The sequence below is a fragment of the Strix uralensis genome, chromosome 1, assembly GCF_047716275.1.
Source record: "Strix uralensis isolate ZFMK-TIS-50842 chromosome 1, bStrUra1, whole genome shotgun sequence".
Classification (NCBI taxonomy): Eukaryota; Metazoa; Chordata; class Aves; order Strigiformes; family Strigidae; genus Strix; species Strix uralensis.
In genome coordinates, this window is record NC_133972.1 from 155,201,693 (window position 1) to 155,214,214 (window position 12,522).

Here is a 12,522-nt window from a genome sequence, read left to right on the forward strand (position 1 = left end):
TTAAAGCATTTAAATTCTGAGCAGGGGAAATCAAATTGCGGGGGTGCACGAGAGGGCAATTAATTTCCCTTGATCTCAGCCTTTGGTACTGCCTCATGTAAGGTGAACTATGCAAAGGCTTGTCCACCAGGCTAATACATTCATTTTCCAACATCAGCCAGCAGACAGCAAGCATTTTGGTCTCTGTCGCACCACACAGCACGAGAACCTGAGAGGCCAGAGGTTTTATATCACATTACCAACCCACACAGTCCTGTAATTTGTAAAGGTATCTGGTTGGGTGATCAGACAAATGTCCTGAGATTTTTTATCTGCTAAACTCCTGCACTCTGAAGGCCTTCCTTTGCCTCTTTCGTAGTGCACACTAACACCAAAACAAAGAAACTGTGTCTTGTTACTTAAATTTTCTTACTCCTCACACTTTTGCAGTGTATTTCTAGATTATTAGGTTGACTTATGTTTCCTCAAAATGCTCAGGGAAAATTTGAGGGTTCATCTGAGTATTACAGGCTCATGATCTGTGACGGGCATTTTACAGTGTCAGAAAACTTCTCACATGATAATAACATACTGACAGTCAGGGGAGTGTTCCCTTTTCTAGTACTAATAATCAGCATTAAGGCATGCCATAGTTCCTACAAGAAACTTGTGATCCTTACAGCTTTAGCTGTCATCTTTCTGCAATAATGAAATGTACTCCAATTTTGTGCATATGTATCATTAAAAAACAAAAATAATGGCTCTCAAAACCACCAGCCTCAGTTTTAGAGCTTCTGTCACACAGGTGAGTACAGCGATTCACGTTAGGGGCCCAAGCTGGTGAAAGGGTTTTCATCCCCTGTTGACATTTGTCTCCTGCCCCACACCATCTTGCTGCGCCTGGCCCAGCACCGTTTGCCCTCTTGCTTGGCATGGCTTTCCCTGCACTTCTGGAGGCCACAGCCAGCCTCTTTCCATCCTCAGGGCAGGACAGGAGGCAGCAATGTCCCCACCACCCCACCTCAAGCTGTGTGTCAGGCCCTGCAGGCAGTATCCATGTACTCACCAGCAGGCAAAGGACAGCTAAGGAACCTTCCTCCTCCGTGTCCTGCTTCTCAGGCTATTTCCTTCCTCACTCTCACTGATCACAACAGGCTGAAGGCTTCTCCTTACATCTGGAAGCTATTCCATTTATCTACCTTAGAAATTCAATCCTGAGTCCCTGATGACACATCCAGAAGGATGTAAGCTCTCCAAAGATGACTGTGGAGATGCTGGCCACTGTTGAGTTCCTGCCTGCGAACATGCTCCGTACCATGACATAAACTGGCAAAATCATCTACCGGGCAGCAGCACCGCCTAATAAGGCTGCTCATTTAATTACCAAATAACACTGAACTAAATTGGCAGTTAGAGCAGATAACATCTGAAGCAGCATCTCTTTTGCAGGGCCAGCGTTAAAGCCTGGGTACCACATCACGCTATTTACAGTGACCAAAGGCATGAACCTGGAGCAGTGCAGCTCCTCGGGCCTTCGGTCAAAGGCACCCGTGCCAGCACCCATGGCTGGCAAGCAGGAGGGATTGAACTAGGTGAGTGCCAGCCTCAGGTGCTGCACATGTCTCCTGACACGAACAGCCAGAGAAGAGGGAATGAGGAACCAAGTGGCAAAACAGCCGTTGTCTCTCCACGTGAGGACCCCACGTTTCCACCTGCCACTTGTTATTCTGAACCTTCTGCTGCCACATACTCCTGGGTAAAGGGAGCATAAAGGAGATCTCCTCCCCCCTTCCCAAGAGAACTCTTCTGGGTATGTCACAGTGGGGAAAAAAAAAAAAAGTATCCTTTCAAAAATATTTGATATTCCTGATATTTGAGACTTAAGTCATGACTGACAAGGCTGTGACAGTGAATCACATGTTTCTACTAAGACTCTGCAGTCAGGGACTGTACAGAGCTCTTCACTCATGTTTGGCTTTGGAGGGGACATGCACATATATATAATAACATAAATATATTTTAACAGGACATATATATAGTAACCACTGTTCAGTGACAGCAGTGCATACAACAATCTCTATCGGTTTTCTCAGCACTGCAAGAACACAACTTTAATGTTCCACAGAAACTGGCTGATAATAAATAGCATCAGTGGTTTTGGCTACTGTGCCACAGAACTGTGACTAGTAACAACATGTACCCTTGATCATCCCGTATGTTGAGTCCCATGTGAGCCAGTAAACTGCCTGATACTTAACCTTTGTATTTCCTGACAATTTATTTTTTACAAATAAAGTGGATTTTATTGAACAAACCTTAGAAAGTTCCTTCCTGACCTTTTCTTGCTGGCTATGAGAAGGCTGACAGCCTAGTGACATAAAACTGAAGTTTCAAAAGGACTAGTAAGATGCAAGGAGCCCCAGTAAGCCCTGCAGCTGAGCTTGAATTTCTTCTGGCATTCTGTACTGAAGGAGAAGAGTTCTGTCTCAGCACCCTCATGCTTTTCCACTCTTTGGGTCTTTTGAGACTCTAAACAAGAGGTCAGTTAATTCAAGTTATGGCAGTTTTCATACAAAGACATCTGTCCACCAGGAACTAAACTTCTTTTATATGGGTCACTATAGCTATCAGAAGTTAATGACTACCAATCTTTGCTAATCTGAACTGAAATGGAGCCAATGACCTCAAGCTGAAAGAGCCTTTTGTCTCCTGCCACTGCCATGAGCCATATGGTTCCCTGCCCTTTGCCTCTTATTTTATATTTTAAATAATCATCACTAATTGTACAATTGTTTGAAAACATGGGAGGTTTGTGGCAAGTCATGACCAAGTGGTTTTCTTTTTTCCCTTAGCTCTCACTCGATAGAAGAGATAAAATAAAAGGATAAAAATGCATCTCTCTTGATTAAATATTAGCCCTGCTATTTGATTATTGGTCCTGCTTCTTAACAGTCTACCAAGTAGACTGTTAATAATCCTGCAGGCTGCAATAATTAACAGCTTCCAAAGTGTCAAGGTCGTTCCTGTTCTATGTGGGAATAATAAGAAAATTATATAGGCAAGACACCAATGGAATGTTTTATATTAGGATAAACAAGTATCCGAGGAACCTACTTATCACAAATCTCTTTTTATTCAGTGGTTTTCATTATTTTATATCAGTTGCATTTTCTCTGGCACGTTTTCCCTTTACAACAAGTGCTCATATACTGCAAACATTTGATTATAGAGCTTAAGAAAAAACCATTCTTGTCAGACAAATAAACTGCATCACCAGCTATCTTTAGCTGCATCTGTTTTCTTTAATGAAACATATTTTCCTGTGAAATGCTGCCTTAAAAATCATGACCACGCTAATTATCTATGGCAAGCACATCTTCCTCAACTAACGACAGCTCGAGCATATTATCGTTTGCACCAGACTTCATTCTGAAATTGAAAGACCCATAGAGCTTCGCAGACTCCTTGGAGGATGCAAACCTGCTCCTCCGGTACAGCTCCCCTTTCCACATGGACATCATCAGCAGGCTGGAGAGCACCACTCCCCCCAGGGTTAAGAGACACAGCCCGGCAATAACACAGCGGTCCAAGTGAGCCCCGATCCTTGCGCTCTCGTTCTCCAGCCTCTCCATCTCCCGGGCAGCCACAGTGTTGGGATCCACAGTCACGTCTCTGGGTACCACGTAGGAAATGATCACCAGTAAAATGCCACTAACCAGGAACAAAATGGCACTAATGAACCCGTAGTCCACGGATTTCCCGGCCGCAGCCTCTGAGGCAGCATCGTCCTCCTCGGAGGCCAGGGAAGGAGAATCGTGCACCCACTCGGGTGGCAGCTCCCTGCAGGAACGCTGCTGCAGAGGAGCATCCTGGCAGCAGCTGCCTGTAGGACTGGGAGGGCTTCTTGCATGCTCCAGGTTTACATTTTCATCCACGTAGGTGAACGATGTCTCGAGTTCCTGGGCACAGCAGCAGGCTTTCTTCTTCCCTCCATCCTCTTCCCCGGGCAAGCGCTCGGGCAGGTGGCAGGGCTGGGACGTGCCAGGGGGTGCAGGGTGCTCCTGGGGTGAGGTGCCCGGGGGTGAGCGCTGGGGTGCCACGGGGGGCTCAGCCACAGGGCCCCTCTGCAAGGGCTTGCAATGCCTTTCGCAGCGCAGGGCTGCCACGGCAGCAGTGGCTCTGGGGTCCACCTCACCCCCCTCACGCTGCTGCTGCTCACAGGGAGGGGAGGGCACGCTCCAGCCGGTAGCGGTGCCCAGGGCCGCCTGCCTGCTCTCCTCGGCCAGGTAGAGAAGCTCCATGCAAGCCATCGACCTCGTCCCAGCCAGCCCCGGCTCCTGGGCTACCGCATCCTTCAGCGAACGCTGCCCCCGACCCGCTGAAGCGGCTTCACAGCACCGGAGCTGCTGTATCCCAGAAATCTTCTACTCTTTCACCACCGTTTTGTTAGGGACATGGCTTGTGTCAGCTGTTAAATGATTAAACAAATCCTCTCTGACATTCATTTCTTTTCGGTCTGCAAATGAAATAGTAGAGGGGAAAAAATGCAACAACAACAAAAACAAACCCGACAACCTCATGATGATGCATTAATACACCAAAGGGAAGATAACGCAAATGTGATACATCAGTCTTCCTCTCAACTGTTCGAGGGGAGACAACAAACACAATTGTTTTAACCACACATTTAAAACTGCAGTCCTCTTGCAGATGCAAAATCTATTAGGGACTCTAACCAACCTTTGACATCAATATCCAGTTAAGGCAGTAAGTCATCTACAGAGCACAGGATAACCAGAATAACTGTGTAAAATGTCAGAGAAGAGAGATGTCTGCTCTTTTAGCAGCAAGTAACTCCCCCACCCCCTTCCAAATAAAGAATTTTAAACTCAGATTCACAGACTAATTAGAGAGAAACACACAAATCCCATGTAGCTCGATAATCCTGGATCTGTATTCTCTGGTGGAAATCTGATAATCCTATGGGAAAAGCAGTGCTTTCCTACAGCAGAGCTCCTGTTCGATTAAGAGCTTTCAGAATGAAATTACGCCTCAAAGATGCATGACTGAAAGACGGATATTACTTCTCATCTGCAATTAATTCTTTATTGCCCCCTTCTTCTGCGCCCCATCCCCCCTCGAGGCCGAATGCCTGGTGTCATTAGAAGCCTGCAGCCCGATAAATGTGTTGCATGCGTAGAAAACACATGTGCGCCTATAGCATATACGTGATCGGTAACAGACGTGGCTCACTCACGCTCTTCTCGGGACCTCAGCGGGAACCGGCCACGCTAGGAAACGCGATCCCGGCCGGCGCGGGGAGTAGCCGGATCCACACGCAACTGTGTGACCCGAGTGATCCCGAGGTTACAGGCGCGCAGACACGCACAGGCACACACGCACACGCCGGCTGGCAGGAGCACGCCGCCGCCTCCTCCCCCCGCGGGGCTCTCCCCTGCCCGGCCCGGCGCCGCGCTGCCCGCCCGCACACCTACCTCCCTCCCGCCGCCGCGCCCCGCGCCCGCGCTGCGGCCAGCGCCCCGGGGCGCGCCGAGCCCAGCCCAGCCCAGTCCGGCCGAGCCGAGCCGAGCCGAGCCGAGCCGAGCCGAGCTGAGCCGCGCCGAGCCCAGCCGAGCCGAGCCGAGCCGAGCCGAGCCCAGCCGAGCCGAGCCGAGCCCAGCCGAGCCCAGCCGAGCCGGGCAGTGCCGAGGCGAGGCAAGCGGGCGGGCTGTGCCGGCGGGCGGGCGGTTGCTGCGGCACGCTGGGAGTTGTAGTCCGCGGGCGGCCGCGCCGCTGCGGCAGCGCCAGGAGCCGCGCCTGCCCGCGCCTGCCCGCCCCTGCCCGCGCCTGCCCGCCCCTGCCCGCACCTGCCCGCGCCGCCGCCGGCGCCTCCAGGCGAGGGGCCGGGGGGACCCGGCCGCTGTCCCCCGGGTCTCGCCGGCAACGTTCACCGTTTAGCAGTCAGTGCCCGGCGAGCCCCAGAGTCCTGACCGGGGTTTGGAGCGGAGCTTCGATGAAGCGAGCCTTGTGAGGTTGCTCTGGTGCGTCTGCCTAGCGCGATCATCCCCCTGGCTTCTTTTCCGTAATCACGGGAGCTCACGACTTACTCCGTGAAAAGATAAAATCCGATTCTCAAATGATCGCAGCACTCCCAGAGCTGAGACTTCAAGAAACGTATGCGCTGCCGCAAGATTTACGGGAAAATCTCGGGAGCTCACTCCACGTTGGCAGGCTCTCCACACACTTTCTCCCTCAAGCATAAATGACTGTTAAAAAATAGGCTGTTGCCAAAAATACATAATAAAATGAATGACCAGTTGGTACGAACCTTCACTGACTTTTCTTGCCAATGCTTTCTCTGAAGAGATAAACTATGATATGAAAATAAATTGTAGAGGAGGAAGAACTGAAGATTTGTCATAGATGGATACTGTGCTGTTGGGGAGAGACCAGGCTCTGGGGAGGCAAAGAGCATGGAGGGAGGGATGTTTGGTGTGGAGCCGAAATGAGGATGCCCATGGGAAGTAGAAGTGTGCAGCACTTGCCTGCATGGCTACCGGGCAGGAAAGCAGGGGCACAAGAGGGAAAGCGAGCTGAGAAGGAACCAAACGAGGCAGAATAGAGAAGGACAGATTGTCTGAAGGAGTTGTCCTGACAGCAGAGGACAAGACGATTCCGTGTAAGGACTCTTTGCCATTTCTGAACCTGGCAAACGAGTCAAACATTAGGCAAACAAGTCAAAGTTTTGAAGACAAATCCTGCTGAGACCCAGAAGACCCAGCACAGAAGATTCAAATCTTTTTGGCAATAACTCCCATGCATGCCAAAATTACTTGCCAGGACACGGCAATACCAGGGGACTCCCCGTGCCCTTTTCACAGATTGCTCAGTGCTGTGGGCTGGTTTGGACCACTGTTTCAAAGCAGCTCCAGGCAGTGTTTCCATTAGCAGAGTGCAGTTTCAATGCACTGAATAGTGTATTATTCACTCTTTGAAGAAAAATTGTAAGGAGAAAATTATGGAGTGGGGGAAACAGCACAGAGTGTCCTTGGAGCTTTTTGTAAGAATGCCCTCTTTGAAATAAATATAAAGGAGCAAATAAAACCTAATAAAAGAAACAAAAAAAGCCTATCTGTAAAGTGTTCAAATACTTTAAAGCAAAAGCAAAGACAGAAACAAACTCTCTTTTAGGCTGTTGCACATTTCCATTTGGTGAGCAGCAGGATAGGAGCATACAGATATTGGCCGCTGGCACTACAAGCTGCACCTGCCACATCTGATAGACAAGTCTTAATTAAGTGACTGACAGGACAAAATGTGGTGCCCAGCCCCAGCAATGCAGCCTAAAAGAAAGCAAGCACCTCTCCTGGGCTGCCGCAGCACAATCTGCCAAGGCCTTGGGTGGGCAGTTTCTTTCCAATAGCTGATACAAAGGCGCGAAATTGTTGTCAGTGCACAACAAATGGCCATGTCATTGACCTTTCAAAACCCAGGAGCTACAGCATGTATTCTTGAGTGCTTACTAGAACCTTAGTTACTTGTTATTTAACCATGCAGAAACATCTTTGCTGCTCTGCCACCCACTCTCCTCCCCATTGTGTGCCAGCTTGTGTTGGGCAAGTATATTCATTTGTTGCTCATAATTACAATCCCACAAAGTAAGGACCAAGCAGAGGGAACTACGATGCTGTCATTTCAAGTCTTGTCTATTCTTACATGTCTTCCCAGGTGATGCTGTCCCTCCTTCGCCTCCTACAGTGCACAGACTTCTATAGTGAAGTCATTGTCTAGTCACAATCATAATACTGATGTTCCTTTTTCTTACTTTGGATGCAAAGAGTTAACAGCATTTTTGTTTAAAGAATGTAAGTGATTGTTGCCAATGCTCTGAGGTGTGGAGGTGGTGAAATGAATGCATAGCAACACATACTCTGCAAACACAAATACAGCTGGTGAAAAGATTAATCAAGCAAGGGCAGGAAGTAAGAACATTTGTCACGGAAAAAAATGGCTACATAGAGCTAAAAAACAGAGTGATGGACAGACAATGGGACAGGAATAAAAGACTGGAGTAGACTGTCAGGGTTGATGAGCCTTGTTCTCTCTGCTGCAGCCTACCATATCATACAGTCCTTTCAGAGACTGAGCAGGGCTGTGGTAGCAACACAGTGATAATATGGGATGTGACAGTAGACTGGTAAAGGTGTCTCAGTTGTGATATACGGGATTAAATTTAAACCATGCTCTAGACCTGCTTGGAAACTCTCTTCCAGTTAGCCCAACTATAAATGAGTATTTGAACAGAGATGTGTATAGCTTTTCTGTTCACAGTAAGCTATGCTCACTGTAAGACTGGAAGGAGGCTTGTGAGGATCTAAAAGTGGTCTCACCCCATCTAACTATGCAGGTATTTGTAGGCTTGCTGAGGGCCTGACCAGCCCTGAAGCCATCAGAGAAATCAGGCAAAACTGGAATGAGTTTTCTGAATGGTGCATCCCATCATGGGCTGATGAAGGATGGATTTAGAAATATTCTGCTTGCTCTTACCAGTCCAGGAAATTTTCCAGTGCTGGATGGGATCCTCAATGCTTTATTCCCCCAGGCATTTTTATTCTTTTTATTCCTTTCAGCTTAATAACATACACAGAGCCCTTCAGTGATCTTGTGTTCATAGTGTCTTCAACTCCTTGCCCTGCACGGTCACAGGACCTTGGGTTTCCAGTGGTCCCTGGGCAAGTGTTGCAAGACTGCATAGCTTCTAAGATAAAGGTGCACTATGGTCAGTGTGGCTCAGAGCGTAATATATTCAGAGAAGTCTAGGGACACTGTTGCATAAACTTCCCATTTCCACTCAAATAGATCACATTGCTGAGTAAAGTAAATTGGCTAGAATGCCAATAAAAAGAAGCTGCAGAAAAATTTAAAACCTATTAAAAATATATGGACCTGTGTACAGGTCTGTGAAAAGTAACAAAAACAATAGAAGTGAATGAAGAGGCAAAGCTAAGCTTTTATATAAAGCACAAAAGAAAAAAGTGATAAAATGTTTTTGCTTGGAGAATACAAGTATTCTGAGGATAACAAGCAAATATTTGGACAACTCACTGTGAAAAGAAGTATCTAGCATTTCTGTATGTTTAAAGCACATTACTGTCACAGATCTATTGATTTACAAAGCAAAAGTAGATAGGGAAGCAATTTAATACTACTCTGGTTGCTTCACAAATGCACATCCATTGTGCATTGATAAAAGACACAATAAGTAAATAAATTTACAGAGGGATGAAGAAACCATAGATGTGTGATATGATGTACCAGAATTGTCAAGTAGAGATTAAATCCTTGCTAAAGCCTTCTGCTTCCCATGTCTGAGTATATGAAATCATGGTTTGGATAACTAGAGCTCGTCACTCCTTGGTCTTAAAGCAAAGGGTCACCTGGAGGAGGAAGGGTGGAAGAGTGAGGTGTTGACCTCTTGAAAACCATGGTTGTTATAGCCCATTTTTTTGGGTCAGCTTGTTTGGACATTTTTAGCTGTGTGCAAAGAGACTCTGCAAGTAGGAGAAATGCAATTTAGAAGGGTAAATCAATTACTTATGGGCTAATAGACATGAAGGACAGGTAAGATTAACAAGCTGTCAGGCTGAGGTTCTGCTCCCTGTAGAGCCTTTGCTGGCTTCAGGGGCACTGGGAGGGGAAAGGCCAGGTCTGGGTGTCCCAGAGCTGCTGTCTTTCACCCGCTCTGCCCGCCAGTGGCTTGAGCTGGTGACCAGCCTCCCTGCTTTCCTCCTTCAGGAGCTCATACTTGGCCATTTTCCCTCCTGAATCCTTGAGAAACTGACCACCCCCATCTCAACATCCCTACCCTTGACTGTACCTTTATTTTTCTAGCGTCCCACTGACTTCCTCACAGCTTTTTCTCAGAAGTCTGGGCTCAGGTTGCACAGTGGGACATAACTGAGCTGGCCCTGCTGTGTCTGAAGTAGGCAGTCTGCCTAGTGCCAGGCACCTGGACACCACTGTAAGTGCCTCAGCTGTTCACACTGGGGTGGTGGAGATGCCTCCTGCCTCCCTGCATGCCTCCATAAGCTGATCACTGAGTTGTGCCGTGTGCTGTGAAGGAGCCTTGATAGACTCCAAACAGCTCCTCCCTGCTGTGGGCCTGGGGTCGCCACATGTCCCCACAGGCATCTGCCCCTGATGGGGAAATACCAGCACTGTGCTGTCACTCACCTGCAAGACCCAAAGCCTCCACTCGCTTCCCACCACTGCCACACTTGGGACATTAAGGACACATTTCCCCTCAGGTCAACCCACAGACCAGAGGCTGCAGCTCTGAATGCTCTGTGGCTGCTGAGTTCCAGATGTCATGCACATGACTGATTCCTGTCATTGCCTTTTCCAGACGCTTTCCTGGATAGCTCTTCTCACCACCTTCCTGCATGGAAAGACAGTGATTCACCTCCAGTAATCAATCACATGTTAGATTTGGGAGTTGTAGTCCACCAGATGTCCAGCACAGACTGCAAAATACTGATTACAGAACAGAGGAATGTAAAGGAAAAGTGAGATGATAGACTACCCTGCGGGGAAGCCAACCTGAAAATCAGAGGCTGCTTAGGGGAGAAATAAAGAAACCACCAAGGAGGTTTTAAGTAAGGGATTTAAAGGACAGAGGTTAGTGCAGAAAAAAAGGGGAGTGCAGCATAATATGGGGAAATAATATCTTGATCCATAAATGAGTGATTTTTCTTTATGCTGGATCTGGAAACAAAAATTACTCATGGCTCTTGCGGTACACATAAAACTATGGGTGAAAGAAGAAAGTGAAGGGTGCAGTTTCTGACAAGACAAGGACACACAGCCTTCAGTAAAATATATATTACTGGTGACAGAATGAGGTTTTATAGAAATTATCAGGAATAGTAGACAGAGATTCTATATTATCAGCAAAGTGTTGAAGATATCTTCAACAACAATGAAGATGTGTTCACATTAGAGAGGTAATCCTGATAATTTATGAAATATCCCTGTACTGAAAAGACAAAATATAAAAAGAAATAATAAAACCTCTTCTCTTGGTAGTGCTTTGTGCCCACAGATTTTAAAGTACATTAAAAAACTGAAATCGTTATTCCCATTTTAAAGACGAAGAAGCTGAACACGGAGAACTTGTGTGATTTGTTACAAGCCAGACAACACATTAGCGCCAAAATCAACACACCAAAATTAAGACACCAAACTTAAGACAAAAAAATAGGGGCTTGAGCCTTGTTCCTCATTCCACCTCTTATAGCCAACTGAAATGGGCAAGTGGTGTCTTATGAGAGACTAAAATCTTCATACCCAACTGGGGAACAGCCATTGGCATGAGAGAAGAGGGCCATGGAGCTATATTAAGCTCCTAAATCATAGCGTCAGAGTAAAATATGCCAGGGAGGTATCTTAGTGGGGTTTCAAAGCAGTGCTAGGGTCCATGCAGACTGCTGATGGCGGCATTTGTACCTAAATTAGCAGCCTCAACAGCCCAGATTCAAAAGGGCACATGGCAGAGCCTTCCTCCCCTTTTTCTTCCTCTCTTCCCCAGTCCCTTAAGCTGAGTATCATGCTGAATTTATGTGTGGAGCAAAGCCTTTCCCATGTGTCTAATCCTGGCCCCATTAAAAACACCATAGCATTTTTGTAATCAACTTTAAACAGACCAGGATTTCTCACTGTCCTTCCCCATCTCCTAGTAGTAATATGTTTCCTTGTAGAAAATTTTCTGCAAGGAATGGAAAAAGACTGGTGGTAGTCTTTTCAGTTCCATACCCACCTGAGGTAGGTGAAAAAAAGGGGGAATGTAAGACTAATCACAGTAATACAGCCTCTGACAGATCTGGCAGACTCTTCCAAAGGGCAACATTTCTTGTTCAAATACTGAAAAACAGTTTGGACAAAGTACTAGAAAATAAACTGCAAGGAGCAATCCTTCACGGGGCCACATGGATGAGCTAGGCCATCTGTCTAGGCATTTTCTTCTCTGATGTCCAATGACTTGATCCTGTTTGCTTTCCAAGGGCGTATGTTCAGAGTGAAACTAAAAGGAAAAATATTTCATCTTTTTCAACAGTCAAACCTTTAAAGTCCAGCCTGTCCCCTGAATTTTGAGAACGCAACTGGAGGTTTTTAAACAAGACCTCTATTGATATGAGTGGCGTGCATTGCAGACCAAACACCCACAAACATTTAATTCATCAGTTATGGTTAAGGCTGTTAACATTCTTTTTTGTGTCACATAGCCACTGTTCATATTCCTAAGGACTTTCTATTTGCTGTCCTCCTTTGATAGCCTTGGAGGAGGGAGTAACACCTCTTCTTAAGGCTGAGCTTAATGGAGGTATCTGGAATCAATAGAGGAAAATAAAACCTGGCCCAATGGTTTTGTTTTTCTGTAGTTAGGAGACATGGAAGGATATATGACTTCAAGCTCCATATTAAACTCACTCTCTCATAGCTTTCAATTGCAGTGTGTTTTGAAGCTGTATATTCAAATGAGGATAG

At 46.7% G+C, this 12,522-nt stretch overlaps 1 protein-coding gene across 1 annotated transcript; it reads right to left on the minus strand.

Annotated features, from left to right (window-relative positions):
• Positions 1-3,093: 3,093 nt before the first annotated feature.
• TMEM74 (transmembrane protein 74) lies at positions 3,094-5,943 on the minus strand. Its single transcript, XM_074894378.1, has 2 exons — positions 5,847-5,943; positions 3,094-4,495 (listed from the first exon to the last, which is right to left on the minus strand). Exon 2 carries the CDS (start codon positions 4,287-4,289, stop codon positions 3,333-3,335), a length of 957 nt encoding a protein of 318 aa, XP_074750479.1. The 5' UTR covers positions 4,290-4,495; positions 5,847-5,943; the 3' UTR covers positions 3,094-3,332.
• Between the last annotated feature and the right edge of the window lie 6,579 nt (positions 5,944-12,522).

Bases quoted from the DNA above. Each gene is read 5' to 3' on its own strand.
- TMEM74 (XM_074894378.1), bottom strand. From the start codon at position 4,289: ATGGCTTGCATGGAGCTTCTCTACCTGGCCGAGGAGAGCAGGCAGGCG.